At 35.8% G+C, this 18,043-nt stretch overlaps 1 protein-coding gene across 4 annotated transcripts in view; it reads right to left on the bottom strand.

Annotated features, from left to right (window-relative positions):
* The window catches only part of LOC139970073 (uncharacterized), a 202,587-nt gene that overhangs the window by 172,922 nt on the left and 11,622 nt on the right, over nt 1-18,043 (bottom strand). For 2 of the 4 annotated variants that reach the window (XR_011793912.1, XM_071975709.1), the window contains exons 3-4: nt 8,624-8,832; nt 3,971-4,047 (exon numbers count right to left, since the gene is read on the bottom strand). Coding sequence is in view for 1 of the 4 variants with exons in the window: in XM_071975709.1 (XP_071831810.1) it covers nt 3,971-4,047; nt 8,624-8,832 (286 nt within the window). In the remaining 3 variants the exon portion in view is untranslated. Of the gene's footprint in view, nt 1-3,970; nt 4,048-8,623; nt 8,833-10,414; nt 12,699-13,136; nt 13,336-14,162; nt 14,650-18,043 lie in introns of those variants that run through there. The other 2 variants (XR_011793913.1, XR_011793914.1) reach the window with 2 other exon arrangements.

The raw sequence follows: 18,043 nt of genomic DNA, 5'->3' as shown, positions 1-18,043 counted from the left end.
AAACTGTCATCCATATCTGGACACAAAAGTTAAAATATCATGGCTGTAGCTCACTATTCATTGCATAATTGTAGATTTACAGGATACCCTCTTAAGTGATGAAATAAAAGGTTGAATTCATCAAATGTTCTGAATTAATTGTGTTGTCATGTCGTTTTTGTTGTCTCTTAAATGTGCCTTTCTGTTGTGATCGATTAAATACAGAAAGGAGCATGAAGCTGCTTTTAATATTTAACCTAAAACATGTGTAAAACGCTTACTGAACGGGTGTTATGTAGAAATCACTGGCAAAATTTTACATAATAATTTTGTAGTTGCGTTACATGCTGACCATGTAAAACTTTACAAAACAGCAGTTAAGTCAATTTTACTCAATGTTTTAGTGTTCTAATTTGACAAGAAAATCAAGTAAAATTTTACTGAACCTGTGTAAACATTTTTCTGAGTGCAGCTACTGTAACTGCGACACAGTTTAAGCGAATAAACTTATTATTAGGCTAGATTTCCATGTTGACTCTTTGTGATTTTAGGCTATCATATGGTCTGAGATTTGTCTGGAATTTACGCGAACATGGTTTGCTATAGTTCTTCATTTATTTATAAATATAAAGAAGGAAAGACTGGCTAGGAAACTTACGGGATTTTAAGATGGCTTATAGACGGCATAACAAAACAAAAATAATCGCGGCCTTTTACTTCATCTTATTCAAAATGCGATCATTTAGCGATAAATTGCTACACGGTCATATCCATAAAGTATGCTTAATTTTACTCGGCTGAGATTTAATACGGGGAATCCTGTCTTGGCAACTTTTGACATGCGGGATTTGAAATAAAATTGTGGGAAACGCGCCACCCCGCGGCTAATGCGAACCCTAAATCGTAGTAAAAGAAACAGCCGCAAATATTTGTATGCAAGGTTTTCTTTTTATTTCATGTGCATTTGCGTTATATTTATTATACATCGAAAATGTGCAGTTGTTCAAAACAACAGAAGTAACGCTTGAAAACGTTTATTTCGGAGACGTAATGTAAGGTGGCATAGTGATCTGCCATTTATTTAATTTTAAATTGTGTTTGGCCAGTGACGTATGAACATTACAGTTAGACGAACATATACTGCAGCTCCTTAGTGCAATCAACCCACTCCACCCCCCCCCCCAAAAAAAATGAAGTAAAAGAGATATCATAACAACCAACGAGTAAATAGCACATGAGCAAGAATCTCGGCGTGAAATATTTATACCTCTCCTCTTGCACCCGACCACTCGCCTGTAACCATTTCTTCCTAGTAATGCATTCGTTTGGTTATAACTCACTTAAACGATTACAATGAATCCTATAACGTCTGCGATTGTTTTTTACACTTCTGTAGACAAAATGGTGGACCATACAGTTGAAACATTTAATAACTAGTGCACCAATGGTGCAGAAGCTCATACCTTTTCGAGCTAAAAATGTAGGGCCCACAAAACTTTATGGCCCACCAAATTTCAGGCCATTTTTCAGATTCCACAAATTTTGGGCCCATGAGGGATAACCCCTCCCCCCCCCCTCCGTCTAGCAGAATCCTGGCCACACCACTGGCTATAATTCATATTTTCCCCCTTTAAATCCTATTTAACCCACTCTCAAACAATACCACTGACCTACCCTATTAAACTTTCTTCCCTCTACCTGAGCAAACCTGAAGCACTCCTTGCCAAAATTTTGGCTGGCTGCCTACATACCTCAGGCTCAAAGACTTCTAAGAATCGGCAAGTGCTGATTGGCTATAGGGCTCTCATGCTTACAGTTCAACAGTTAATAACAACTCCCAGTCCTGCTTTAATTCCACTAACAGCCTCTGCAGAGCTTAACCACAAATGTAAACAAACACTGCAGAGACTGGGAGACAAATTAAAGCAGCTTTGGCAAAAGGTGAAGGCTCGGATTTTTTTAAACAATGGGGATTAATTGTAATTAATTAACTTTTGACCAAAAATTATTAGGCATTACCTTATTCATACACAATCCAACAATCATCAGTTCAACTTTGAATATGATCCATCAAAATCTTGAGGAGATTGAGATATTTGAAAACATTACAAAGAAAGACCCCCGATGACCCCCTAAATGACATTTGACCTCAATTTCCAGAACACCCCTCGTAACTCTCATCCCGAGGAACGTTGTGACCAAGTTTCATGATAACTGGCCATACACTGTACGAACAGGAGCAATTTGAAAATATAGGGCCGCCGCCCGGGCCACAAAAGACCCCTAGTTGATCTTTGATCTCAAATTCATGAACACCCTGCAAGTAAAACTTCCATAGTACTATCGTGACAAACCCTCAACATTGTACCATGGAATCTGTAGGAGAAGAAGCAGTTTGCGTATTTAAACAAAATGGCCCATTACGGCCCACAGGTGACCTTTGACCCAAAATTTCCGACCATCTCTGATGGCCCTATACCCATTGGTCCTTGTGTTCAAGTTTCATGAAATTCCATCAAACACTGTGCTAGTGGGAGCGGTTTTACCAATTGTTGACGGATCGAGTGATAGAATGATAGACGCCGCACTGTAACAATAGCTCACACCAGCATGCTGGTATGAGCTAAAAACAGTACTGATTCCTGCACCCGACCACTCGAGTCAGTATAAATCGTAACCTCATTAAGTATTATACCGATGTAAATCTGTACCGAATACACAATATGTTTATTGATGGCTTGAAAATTTAACTAGTACTCATCTAATAAGCATTAAGCCTGTTTTATGCACATTTTGCTTCGTACGCAGATTTACAGACCAAAAATGTAAATATTTGTCTTTGATATTTATATGCTAAATGGTGTGAAGCCTCTGGAAGCTGCTATATTTTAATAGCCACTATTATCCAAATCAGAGGAATAGTAGACTTAAGGGAGTAACAGATATACCGATTCTGTTTTCTTTTCTTCTTTTTTGTATTATTACTCCTACTTTCGTAAGTGTATACATTAAAATAAAAAATATGGTTTTAAATTCACATATAGCTTTAAATGCTCTCCCTTATATCATTACCCATATTTTATGTCTTCTATTATTTTTCAAGGCAAATCATGCATGGATGTTAATGTTTGCCAATACATGTAGATTGTACTCTTTCCAAGCGCCGATTAAGGGAGTAAACTTCCCCTTTTCCTTGGAATAGACCACAGACCCCCCCCCCCCTCCCTCCTCCACACATATGATATCGGCTTCGACGATCCTCTGTTCCTGTATAAAACTGCAGAACGAATGTCCTATCTTTGCTTTTAAAAAGTCTTATATGATACTGTTACCTATTAGTATATTTTAAGTACGATACATCTAGCATCAGTTCCGATACATTTGGTCTCCATTTGGTTTTCGCTTATTTTGTAATACTCTTTGCAGCAATTTCAGAGAAACAGAAGCTTCGTTTGCAGAACTTGGAAAAAAATAAGTTAAACTTCGCGGCTTTATTCTGCAATTGGTATTGAAAGAATCAAGCGGAGGTGTGGATGAGTTTTAATGTGTGTGTTTTAAGGGGGTGAGGGGGTTGGCAGACTCCGAGTGGCACAACATTACTTCAAAACCTTACACAATCATTGTCGCTGTGTAATTAAGTTTCCTAAAGTGTTTGATACCACTACTTTCTGGAAAGAGATTAAAAGCATACATTGATGTGATGGCTACTCACAAAACATATATAGTCCGGTGATCTCGAAAAAGCGAGAAGCATGACTTATCTCTTAAATCAACCAAGCTTAGCAATATTAAGTGTTGTTTAATTTCTATTATTCAGTCCATTGTTTACTATTACAAGACTCTGCTTTGGTGTCTACTTCATATAAACTGGCAATCATGTGTTGCTGATTCATTACTCTCTTGTATATAAATCAACAACAACATTCAACAAGCCATTAATTAAATGTAAGATATTTTAAGTGTGTCCAATATAACGTCATTGTGACAATACCTTTCAATTTTCTTGATTTCAAGGATGATGGAATGGATCCGACCGGAATAGTGTCTGGCAGATAGTACCATTGTAACCTATGGAGAGAAGTAGAGTAATCATCGTGTAAGATGTAGACGTAGAGGAATGTCCTCCTAGTCAGGTTTATTGTTTACTAAATCAATGAAGATAAACAAAGTAAACACCACATAACAAGGAAATAAATAAAATCTGATTGATCATTCTGATCAGAATTAAAAATAAGTCTCAAAGTAAGAGCTCTGTGCATTCCTTTCCACAAGTTCAAGTAGTTGACTGTTTTCAACAAAAGTTTCCTTTATACCGGTACTTTTGAACTGCATATTTAGCAGAGCAACATTTTAGACATGAAGGTACTTGTTACAAAAACACAACAACAAGAGGGCACTTTTAGTTACAAATTTCGGAACTGGCAATTTCCATTAACAAATGGAAGCCACATTTCAGGGTAATCAGAAGAGTAGAGGAGCATGTGCCCAATCAACCCCCCCCCCCCCCACCCCGTGCCATGCTCATCCTCTTTCACTGCTCCATCGTCACTGACAAGGTAATTGGACGGTTTCATCTCAAACATTTGCAGTGCAGTCTACACTTCGTGTCTTTATACTGGTAACTTGAACAAGTAAATAGACCAAACATATATGGATCGTGGTGTGACATGTGATTAGTTTACAATACTCGTTTTACCTCTTTTTCAGCAATCCGATCTTTTTTTGGCATATCTTTCTAAATATTTTTATTTTCAGGCAAAGCCATTTAAGATCGACAACAGACAGAACTTGCATGGGTCGATATGAATTAACCGAGCTGGTGGAAGGAACAGAGGGACTGTTTGAAAGAGCTGCTTTGGAATCTTTCATAAATAGTTTATATAAAGTAAAGGCCATGCAATATAAATATTGATGAAATTTAAATAATTTATATTGTATCGAACAAACCATTGTTGTGTCAACCTCTCCACTGCTACAGCATTGAGAATTATTAAGTAAAAGGAGATCACCTGTTTTGACTCCTTCCAACAGACGCAAGCCAATTTTGAAGCTCCCCCCCCCTACCCTTCCAAAGAAAAAATGTAAAAAAGGGCAAACACTTTATGGTGCTGTGAAAAGTCTTTTCAATGTAAGCCTTACAACATTAATCTCTCTAACTCTTAAGTTTAGGACAAAATATGAGGCTTCCCTCTTACAATAACGAGGCTGGTCATGTGCCTGGTTGATATTTCAATAAAGTCAAATCTAAATGATGTCAATTTTTCATACATTGACGGCGTAAGTATCAAACTCGAGAGAAGCAACCAATATCGGTTAAAAGTATATTAAATAAGCGTTGGGAATTCATTTCATTCTTTGGTAAATGTCGAGATAGAACACTGGACATTTCACTACTGCAGTGTAGTTCACTATTGTTGTATAGTTTTTGTGAAGGATTGAAAGATCGATACAGTATAGCCTTTCATCAAGTTTAACCGTCATGGTTTATTAATTGGGACTTATTGGATTATTGTTCTCGGCTTCTCCGCACCTTACTTTTTGAATGTATCTCTCAAAACTGACATTTTCATCTTTAATTAGATCCACAGTCAACACCATGAAGACTGAGACCTCAGTTGGAGAACACTTTAACCTTCCAAACCATACAATTAACGACATGTCCTTACAGGGGATTGAATCCTTGGGTAGCCGTCCTGACCTAGTACGAACCAGCAGAGAAAGGCCGTGGATGCAACGCCTTCGCACCATTCAACCTCATGGGCTCAACATTCATGAAGGACATGACTAACTTTTCTCCTGCCCCTCCTTCTCCCCTTGTCCCCCCTTTCACTCCTCTTCTCTTATCTCTCTTCCACTCTTTTTTCTCCACACCTTTCTGTCTTTGTCCTTCTCCAGTTTATTCCCTACCCCATTCTCTAAATCTTCTCTTTGTCCCTCCACTGTTTATCTCCTACCCCTCCTCTTCCCCTGTTGGTTTCTTTCTTTCTTCTCTCATTTAGCCTTTGAAGAATATCCCGCTAGGATCGAAACGTCAGGCCAACTTACCTTTAGACAGAATTACATCACTGTAGACTATATGAATGTTCATGACATGGCTGGCAATGTAGCTATGTGCACAGCTTACTACGGAGAAGTATAAAGACCATTCACTAATAAGGTTTCTTTTTTATTTGTTCAATACGGCTTTTAATCATCCTATTATTATTATTGTTTAGCTCTTTGTTTGACATGCACACATCTCTCTCAATACGAAATCAATCACCATGCCATTTGTTTTTAAACAGTCAAAAAAATTCGATAAAATTCAACAGTGAAACACGTGATTCTAATGATCCAGAAGTATCCGTTTATGCAAGTCTTAAATACCAAGATTCCTTCGATTGGTTTGCATGGGAGCATTTGAGGATGCATTTAAACAACCGTGCAATGAAAGCAATTTTGCTCATTTAGATAAAACTTACGAAGAATAACCAAAAGATAAGAAGGTAACGTATGCAATTACAGGGCGTATGACCTAATAAAAATATGTAGTTTGGAGGTGACGATTTATCGGATAGAAACATGGAATGGATTCAATGGGCTCTCTTAAAACTCTCTGAAGGGAATGGCGAAGGGGAGGGCCAGTGGCGGGAACAGGTAAAGGGTGTCTGTAGGGTGGGGGAGGTTAGACTCAACTTAGTGAAGAGGATACTGAACATGGGGATTGGGATGGAGCATTGATAGTCTAGAAAGTGAATAATCATAGATCTGTATTACCTTTCTTTTTTTATAATTCGACCAGGCAATACTGCTAATGTACAATACTTTTCATTAATACATTGTCCGTGGTTACAGTTATTCCTGGAATGGCATTGAGAATGTGACAGGTTGAATAATTGTCATTTTTATGGTGTTTTATTGATGTTATTAATGAATATTTTTCCCTTTTTCTTTGAGTGTCGGGTGATGCGGGATCCGGCAACTTAAATATATTTCTTTCATTGCTTTAGTAACACGCCATACACCTTGGAAAATATCAACTAATAACATTAACGTTAATGTGTGAGGATGGAAATTGTAAACTGTTTATGAGGTTGGTCTGAGGAACTGATTAAGGTGAGAGGAGTAGCGGTAATATTAAACCGAATATATTCGTTGTGTTACCAATTTGACTCTGAGAAAAATAAATATATTAAAGTATTAGCGAGGTTTACGTCTCTGTCTGCAAAACTACAATATATTCTTAGACTTGGCCTATGTAAAGCAATCAATGCGCATGAAGAAACAAAGAAAACACAAATAATTGATAATGGAGCTGGAGATAATAGACACAAACAATTCGGTGGCAGGAACAAATAGGGTGATGATAGGGTTAGGGTAGGAGAACGGTCAAAATGAATTGAAAGGGAAACTACAAAGAACAAAGGGTGTAATGAAAGTTATCTGAAGGGGGCAGATAGAGCTACGGTGGGTTGGTAAATTGGAGGTGTCAGGAATGTTTTGAGTGAAACCGGTGTTCGAATGGGTTATAAGTGAGGAGTTGGGGTAGGGTTGGACAAAGCAGGGACGTCATGCTCTAACCAAGTATGAAGTAATATTTATACAAGGAATAACAACATATTAAACAGTTCTTGTTCAAAGTTATGACTTATGAAAAGCAGAAGCTCACGATGACCTTTAAAATCTTTTTTAAAATTATGACAAATAATGAAATAATATTAATTTAGCATATTTGGTGTCAAATTGTATTTCAAACTAAAAAAAAGAATGTAGTTTTAAATGGATTACATATTAACCTATGTAATTTAAGAGATACCTTTTATGCCTTTAATTATGTTATGATAGTAAAAAAAAATATATTTAAAAAGTTAACTCCATTACAATTATATATTTTCCTTTTTGATAACTTATATTTATTAACTTATTTTGAGTAACTTTTTTTTTAAAACTGCGCCAACTAAAACTGTTTTATTGGTTGCTTGTTTCGTATAAATTTCAGTTTTACTAGTGAATAGAGTATTATAATCTGATGACAATTTCTTGGGTTTAAAGTATAGATTTATAGGTTTTTGCTATTTTGTTGCCATTATTTAACTTCTTTTAAATATTAATAACGATTTCCAGTCCCTTTCGTTGAAAAAATGAAATAGTTTGTACATAATTGAAAAACAAATATTTTGGAGCTTTCAGCCTGAGAAGTTACATTTACTACTTACAAACTTAAAAACCCTATTTTAAAATGTTCATTAAACTCATTAGATTGATTTAATTCAAACTATCTTTCGTAAATATCTTTTGTTTTATTCTAATAAACATTCATGTCATTCTAAAACCTAAGTTTTAGTTAAATGTTAACAATAAAATAAATAAAGAACGTTTTAAACACCCCCCACCCAACCCTCTCTTACCAACAGCTTTTTTAAGCTACTCCCTATGTATCCATTATATTTTGTTTTATTAATCATAACATTCTACAGAATTTCATTTCACGATGACATAAGTATTGAAATAAAACCAACTAAACTAATTAAATCCAATCCTTGACATCAAAACACTGCAGGCTTTAAATTCTCTATTGTTAATTTAATATTGATAACTTTCATAATTAAATTTGTTCTCTGTTTTACTGTTATGATGATTCTAACAACTACACCGGAATACTTACAGCATATCCTTCAAGCTTTTACACTGTGAGGAGTAAGACAAGATGGCCGCCAACTCTTCATTAGTTAGTCTCCTGTTGACGTCACCGATCTCCAGCTTCTGAAGAGAACTCAAGATAGAGAGAGAGAGACCAGACTGAAGGATAAGGTTCAGACCAGACTCATCAACTCTAGGAGAGAGGCCTGCTAGATACACACAGGAGATAGGAATCTAGAGTGAAAAAATAGAGTTACTGATAATTATTATAATGTAATAGATAATAAAAATCACGAACGAAAATAAAGGAAAGTAAAGCGATAAACTAGGACAGTTGATGGGACGGAAATAGAGGTTGATTTAAGGGGAGTCAAATACAAACAAAAATAAATGGATTAGATTAGATAAGAGGGAAAAATCTGTAATGTAGGATTCAAGAATTAGTTTTATTGTTTTACCATAACTTGATTACTTAGAGAGGCCGTGACATGAATTTCCTCTGAATCTATGAAAAAATCTATGTTCAAAACTATTCTCATCACCTCAAACTTTCAAAACCTCAAGGATCTAATTAAAATATAACGTTTTAATAATCGCATCCGAAAACAGAACTATGAAAAATGTGATTTCAAAACAAGACAAAGATGACGTCATATTAGTAACACAAGTGCCAAGCCCAGGCATGTACCGGGTGCGCGGATCATACCGTCACACATACACGGACATTTTTACTGAGAGAACAAACACTGTATTACGTTATATTGTTAGAAATTTCAAGTTTTTTTTTTAAACATATTGCAGAATATCCGAGAGAAATGCTGGTCCGTTGTGTTGTTGGGGCTGCAGTAATCCCATAACCCATGCAGTTAGCCCTCATCGATGGCCGAAGGACGAACAAAAAAAACCCCGGCGATTATGACCAAGTAAGTGCAGAACACCAGCGCCGATATCACTGGGTCTAGCCATTATACAGCTCCGTGCGAAGCAAATACTTCACGGAAGCAGACTACGAGCCCTCCTTTCTTATGAAATGAAACCAATAGGTTTTAGCGGGTCGACATAAACGAGTCTTTCTCCTGTCAAGTAACCCACATTAAGAACTCCGAAGATCAGATCGGGGAACATGAATCCTCCAGTGGGACAAGTGGCGAATCTTTGGGGTAAGCGCGGCCGAGCACTAATACTAGTAGTACTAGTATTAGAGATACTACGCTGAAGTCGCAATAGACGAAATGTTTTTTTTGTTGTTAAATGAGCAAATCGTGTTCCTAACATGACGTAACATGACGTCATGACCTTAAGAACATTTTCGGGTGAACGAACCTTTCAAGCCCCGAAGTTTTTAACTAGCAGAATGGTTGAAATATGTTCTAGAGAACATGCCTAATATATGGATCCCCAAAAGATAAGACTTTGAAATGTTCGTGTCATGGCCACTTTAAAGGTTTATTAGCTAGTAAGGTGTTTTATAATAAGAATGTATGGATACTCATGAATAGAGTGAGGCACATTTCATTTCAAAAAGGGGTCGAGAATGTTACAAACATTAAGGAATCAGTAATTGAGATTATATTTTTGAAGAAAAATATCGATCTAATAGGTTTTGTTTTCATTTAGAACTTTCAGTTGGAAATTGTAATTTAAATGTAAATATTAGTCACTTATGTAATAGGAATCATAAAAGGAAGCCTCTAATTCAACTAATGCAAGGGTTTTATAAAGTATAAGGATTTTGTTTTGGAGTTGTATTGAAATAAATGAGTTTTGATAATGAAGATGCAATTTAGAGAAGCAGATGCATATCAAATTCACACTGTAAACAATAGTTAGTCAATATGACTAAAAAAAAATAGTCACAACGATGTCTCTATCGACCAGTTTTTTCTAGTCATTTGACTATATAACATTAGTTTTGTGACTAATTAAATTGAGTTTTCTGACTAATTAAAATTAGTCCTACTACGATGCCTCTATCGACCAAAGCTTAGTCCAGTGACTAAAAATATTAGTCATTGCAACTGTGACTACTTATTTAGGTCAAAAGACTAGTTTAAGAATAAGTACTGATTAGTTAAGAAATGAGATAGTGACACACATTGTAAGTTTCATGGTAATTTTTATTAACATTCAGTATTAATGCAAAATGTGACAAATAAACATTCCATTTAAAAGTCATCTCATAAAGAACAGTAACAAACACTAAAGGTTAAAGAACATTTAAAATTAAAATAAATATTTATGGGAAAATTGGGAAAACTTATTTTTACAAAATTTTCAAAATCTTTTCCCACAAAACATCTTGAGAATACTTATGGGAATACTTTGAAATACTTCTAAGCCATTAAGTTGGCAGTGTTCGACAGTTTTCAAACAATTAGACCCCATGATGACCTATACCTACAATTTCTTAAAGACCCTCATTGTCCACTGACCATGCATCATTATGGGCTCCATCAGTTTCATCAAAATAGCAGCATGGAAGAGATGTGGGCAGACAACAGGAAAATTGCGAGTACGCAGCTCAAATATAAAAAGAGAAGTTAAGCCAAATAAATTATCTTAATTAATATTTAAATATACATAACATATATTTAATATACACAAAATAATATATCATATTTATAAATTTATTTATAAAAATAATACCCCATGTCAAATCAAATGGTATAAAAAGGCCTTGAGTAGCTCTATATGACCTTAGCTGTTAAAAAGTGCCAGAAAATATCCTTATAATCTTCATCTTGAATTAGGAACTTGGAAGTGATACTATTATCAGTTTCTGACCATGGATGTGATGGTACAATATTAATGCAGAACATGTAAGTTGAATATGTTATTATCCTTGACGCAACATTAGGGTGGAACAGAAAACAAAGTAGTTAAAACATTTCTAGAAGTACTTTATCACAAACTATAAGTTATGTCTTGAATGGTAGAAACAATGCTGAGCTACAGCTACATGTTCCCCAGGGGACATCCCATATCATTGCAGCCACGAAGCGGTGCAAATGCTATATTTTTGAATTACCTCCCAGGGTACCCTAAACACCTGAGTAAAGAGCGGCAATTGAGATTAAGTGTCTCCATTAAAGATACATACGTATCGACCAGGTTGGTACATGAACCTACGATCATGGAATCATGTGTTCAGTGCCCCAACCATTCCGCCACAACTTTTCTATGTCTTTACGTACTGTGGTTATTTCATATTTTATGTGATTGCATAATGCGCACTATATATCACAGATTGTTCCTTATATGTAACTTAAGGTAGCATAAGCCCATTCAAAGCCCCATTGACTTACACACTAAATCACAAAAGTAATGTGGTCTCTAAGTCTAGATAGAAGTTTTCACTAGCTAAATGCTACCTATCACCGGATAGCTGACAAGTTGGCCTTTCATGGCACTAACAATTTTCTGTATCATGACCATGTAGATTTTTTGCTATTCGAGCCGGAAGTTTTCGTCACTTGTAAACAAACCTCTGCATTCAGAGGTAAACAATTTTCCTACGCTGCTCCTGGGAAGCCTAAAGGGGTCTAAAACTGCCTCAATTGACTCAATTTTCTCACCACATGTACATTCATACTCTTCAACATGCAAGCCACAAAAAACTATATTATGATTGATAACAGGTCAAAAAAGATGTTCCCCGCTGCTCTTTGACACTTTTCCTGAAGGAGAACAATCGAAGGGATGGATATAGACTCTAATAGGAGTATGCCAACTCAAGTGAGAGATTAATTTTTTTTTCATACCAAAATGATACTTTTTATAGTCGTCACAATGTAAACCATAACATATTTCAATGCAATTATCATTTTTGGTCCATAAAGATGTCTTTTCAGAGATTTCAGTATGCACTGTGCAGTGTGTAAATACACATATGAGCAATACTGTGTAAGCAGTAACCAGGTCTACGTCTGCAACAACATTTCCAGTCACCAATTTTGATAAACTTGACCAAGTTGGGTGCATTTATGATTCTTGCAGGTTGTATTGGTATCCGGATCACAGTCCACTTGGTCTGGCTTGCCATACCTGCAGCAACATCATCCAGAGAAGGGTCAGCGGGGAGGGCTTTCTCGTCTCTGGCTCTGAAATGTGATGAAATTGAAAACTTCTTTTGTTTAGCTCAGTTGATTCCTCCCAAACTGACCTACAGGACATACCCCAATGTATTCCTGAACTGTTTGGAACATGTTAAACTGATATTGCCTGTCACTTCAGTGCAACTGTTAAGTTACTTAGAATAAGAGAATTGAAGGTGTTCTTTGCCAAAACTGGATCATTGGGATTTGTAAACCACAGCCTAACTGTAACAGTATGCACAGTAGTCTAAAGGAAAGGTTACTGAAATGCTATCTAAATACACAGTTCACCTCAATAACATATCCAGTCCATTTAAAGGTTTATCCATAGGTTGTTACAATGTATTAAAGACAGGTGTAGGGGACAAGAGGTAGTAAGGGGGCATAATTTGTGATAAAACATTCAAATATGTTGCTCGTCAAAGAACAACAACGTCAAATTACCTTATTCTCCATGGGTGGCAAGCACTGGTTCCTATAGTTACTACAGTAGATCTCCCATGGAAGTATCAGGACATCTATTTCTGCTGTCAGAGTTGTTTGGAATTTGTTGTTACCTCATCTAGCCAGTTGAGTCCATTGATACCACAACCATTCAAAGTATATAGCTGTGAATGCTGAGGACTTGGCACATCAACTTTCTCTGAAAATTGAAAAAAACAGAAAATTAATGATAGGCTGAGTAGGTTCAAAACCCCTTGATGCACATATGCAGGAGCAGAAAATGCATACCTTTGTGGATTATTTGCTAAATAAGACTCAAAACATTCTCTGTCCAGGGTATTAGCACTCAGCAGCCACTCCACTTAGGATACAGAACCCTACAACATTGGGCTACAGCTGGTGTAGACTTGGTCTAGGAAGTAGGATACTAACATAGCGCCACTATGAACCTGAGGCCTGGGCCTAAGCTAACAACATTATGGGTATTTCATGCATTGAAACTGAGTTTTTGTTCTTAGTTAAACACCAGGTACTTCCAACTTTATCAAAAATAACCTAAAATATGAGAACCATGTACTTTGTACCATGTACTAGAGCAGAAGGTAAGTACCAATCCGAAGATCTTCAGTTCAGAGTGCACGAAATGCAGACCGGGTTGGTGGTCGACGAAGTGTCTAGAAACTTGACGTATGCTAGCCTACACCACAGGCGCTCGTAACATTATAGAATATAGGCCTAGTATACTAGTTAATAATACACATTTATATAAAATATGTCATATAAGTGTGTATTACTGCTTCTATGGTAATATACATCTACGAGCGCATGTGGGCTACACTAGGTAGACTAAACTCCTAGTCTAGCTACGTCCTAGCGTTAGCCACAGTTTTGCTTGCTATGGCCTAACGTTATAATTTTACCCATACTTTCCAGCCAAACATATCGCGGATATTCAAACCTTCTTTGAACATTATGTCAATTGTGTCAATTATTATTTATTAGAATTTCAGTTGTGATTGAACTTACCTAACTGACCACATTTTGAAACTGCTTCTGACAATTTGTTAAATGATTAAGAATCTTCTTATTTTGTTGATGGCCCTGTTCTATCTACAGTTAGGTAATGACCGCAATGTACGATGTACGACGTACCACGTACGTGCATACAGTATACATGTAATCGCCGGCCGTCGTCTGAATTTTTGATCTCTGATCAGCTGAGCACACGGTATTCTACGGTACGATGATTGGATAAAAATAATGACGTCATTGGTCAAAGCTGAAGGTTATAGAAAGTAAACAAACAGAAGACTAGAATATTCTCGTCACGCTTACATACATGACATGCATAGTGAGTGTCAACAAAGTTCGTACAAATTTATGTGACTAATTTATGTTAGTCGAACGACCATGCAAATTGGTCTGCAACTAACGAATTGGTAATGACTAGCTAACTCTAGTCACTGTGACTAGATTTTTGCCATTCGTGACTAACTAATGTTTACAGTGCATGTTTAAAGAGAAAATTAATATTTTAACTACCGAATTATTTAATTTATGAACCAAATTCAAAGTTTTTTGCGTAAACTCCATTGACCTGCCTTTTAACAGGATTTTTTGAAATCATGTATATATGTTGAAATCTCTATAACTACTAAAAGCTAATCAATTTTATTTAAATAACATCATGTGAAATTTACCGATAGTTCCCTGAATTATCAACTTCATCCCTAAGTTACGGTTTGAGTGTGACTTAACTTCTAGTGTTTTTCTTCGAAATGTCACATTTTTCTCTCTTTGTGTTTGTAGATAATCCTTAATTGGGTATTGCATATGATCTTATCTTTCTAAAAATGATCGTGTCTTCCAAATAAATAACACCATCCGCTTTTTTACATTTTCTTTACAAATAATTTTTTTATATGGAAACACATCATATCCTTTAGTGTTTAATTATATTAATTATTTACTACTTTTCAGTTTAATCGGATGATTTGGGTCTTCATTGTAATATCTTCTGTGACTATGGAGTTCAGCGGGTGTGAACAGTTGGCGGACAAATGTAGATTAACAAACACAAGATATAAATCAAGTGGTTACAAGTTTATTGATCAGCTGACACCCTTTTAAAACTAAGGTCAGAGCTATACGGCTCTGGCTAACGTCTGTTATATATTGTTGCAGAGTAAAATATGTGGCGCACTTTCATTTTGCAAACCATTTTACTTTTTAAATTTTATGTGATCATAAGTCCGATGGTTGGAAATGACGTACGTTTTTTTTTTATAATTTAGCAGGCAAAATTAACTCAAAAAGAGCTGTGAGTGAAACAACACACCCCATAGTTACTACTAGACATGGATGAAAGCTTTGTTTTCAATAATTATGTTTTTAATTTTTTTTATGTTTAAAGTTAAATTGGAACTAACGTTATAAAGAATATCAAAGGTCTAGACAGTATTTTAAAATCTATATTTCACATTAAATGTTAGTTATATTGGGAGGAGTTAGGTCATTAAAATAATTAGTAGTAGTAGTAAGTTGAGTCTCGTCTATTCGACATGCTCAGTTATTAACCTCCGCCACGTATTAGGATCTTGCGCAAGGTTTATTGCTTCCTCGAAATTGTTAATATTAATGTCCTTGAATTGCGACTTTATTTTTCCAAGCAAGGTAGTCACGGGCCTTCCAACTGCTTTAGCAGTATGTCTCAGTGCTTCTCTTGAAGCAACCTTTGCTGGAGCGTCCTTCTGGAGTCTTGCTACATGACCAAAAAATCTCAATTTCTATGTGCGACTATCGATGACCAAGGTGTTTGGTTGGTTTCGTTGTATAGCTCATCATTTGATAACCAATTATTATTGGTCCATCTAATGTTGAGAATATTTCGAAGTAGTCTCCTTTGAAAAGTGTCAATTTTGCGATCAAGATCCCTGTTGTGCCCACAGTTCGCAATTGTACAAAAAATACTCTTTAATAAAGTCTCAAAAATCCTAAGCTTAACGTTCCGGCTTATGTTTTTGCTTTTAAAAATGCTTGACAGTGTGTTGAAAGCACCGTTGGTTATACCAATTCTTCTGTTAATGTCTTCTTCGGTCCCCAGCAAGATTCCAACATATTTACACTTCTTCCAACTTTCATTTCCTTTTCTTGTGATTGTAAATTTCTCAGTTTTTGTGCAATTGATTTTTAGATTTCTTACTGCCAGTTTGTCAGAAACTCGTTTTTCGATATCTTGCAGTATATGCTGACCAGTTGATGCCCAAGAGATATCATCAGCGTATTGTTGGTCTACTGTGAAAAAAGAATTAGTGGTGGTAGTGCTGTAATCATGATCAACTAACTGCGATGGCAGGATAACTGCATCGATATTATTATCATCTGATTTCAAAGAGTTGGCTAGATAAGTTATAGAAAATAGTGCACTTGCACTATCTCCTTGTGGTGAACCAATGTTAGTGTTAAAAGCAAGTCCGAGTTTGCCCTCTAATTTGACGGTGTATGAGACGTTATCGATTAGTAGTGATATCAGGTGAAGTTCGTCGTTATCAAGAACCTGTTCTAGGTCAGTTAGCAAGGATCCTCTTTGAATTGTGTCGAACGCCTTGCTCATATCTAGCTCAATAGATTTATAGTGTAACCTATGGATGTTATAGCTTTTTCTGCTAGCACTTTAAAAGCGAAGACAAGTTCAGCCGTGTAACGTCCTGAAGTGTAGGCAGTTTAGGTAATGGGGAGGATATGCTCATCAATTGACGGACGAATCCTCCTGGCCACACAAACCACAAGAATTTTCCTCAGTGTTGATAATAAAATGACTGGTCTTAAGTTTTCTGTTGGACCTTTGGTCTTTCCCGGTTTTTGGATAGGAGTTAGGACTCATTGTTTAATTTCAATTGGGAAATCTCCTGATTCGGCTATACTATTTAAGATATTTGCTTTGTGTTTGTGTGTGCATGGGGCATATTTTAGATGCTCGGCTGTGACCTTGTCACAACCTGTGGTTTTATTATATTTTAAGGATGAGACTGCTTGTTTAATCTCATCTTCATCAAAAGGCGTGTTTAGTTTCTCTGGAAACACGTTTGGTTTGGGATCTGGAATATTGCAGTTAAAAGTCTATTCGAAATGTTTGCTGATTTCTTTAATTTTGCGTCGGTTTCTCCTATATGTTTATCGCCAATTTTAATTGTTATAGAGTCTCTCTTATCTTTTGTTGTACTACTCTTATTGCTTTAAAGAAAGGGTGGGAGTCATCCTAACAATTTTCAATGTCGGAAATTTCGTCAATTAATTTTTGTTCATGGGTAGTTTTGACTAGAATATGTTGTTTAATTATTTTGTTCCTATTAGTTTTTAAATTTCTCTTTTGATCAATATTTTTACAGTTGTCAATCTGTAGTCTAAGGTCTTTTTGTTTCTTGGATAAGCTTGCTATTTTATTATTATTAAAACGATATTTTTTTAATGGTGGATTTAAGTTTCGGGCATTGTTTAAACAAACTGTTGACAGTTCCTTCCAATAAGTAGCTGGTGACTGTGAAAAATTGGTTTCGTTTAATGTGTTAAATACGTTTTCATTATAGTAATTTTTTTTTTATTTAAGATGACAGGAATTACTACTTTCATCAGTCTTATTGACTGGATAAATTTGTCTTCTTGTTGAGCTATTCAGGGTAAAACTACTTATAATGATTTTGTGATCAGTGTTAATATGAAGGCCATTATAAGCTCGAGCATCAATATTAATAATTTTGAAGTTTAATGGGGCTATGATATAGTCAATTTGGCTCCTGATAGGGTTTCTGTGATTATTGGGTATAAAATTACTTGTATAAGTGTTGATTTGCTCAAGTTTGTGTTTGTAGAAAGTATTACATAAGTATAGATCGTTACGTACAATTACG

The sequence above is a fragment of the Apostichopus japonicus genome, chromosome 7 (assembly GCF_037975245.1).
Source record: "Apostichopus japonicus isolate 1M-3 chromosome 7, ASM3797524v1, whole genome shotgun sequence".
Taxonomy (NCBI): Eukaryota; Metazoa; Echinodermata; class Holothuroidea; order Aspidochirotida; family Stichopodidae; genus Apostichopus; species Apostichopus japonicus.
The sequence above is the reverse complement of the archived record's forward strand: the minus strand, read 5'-3'. Positions and strand labels throughout refer to the sequence as shown.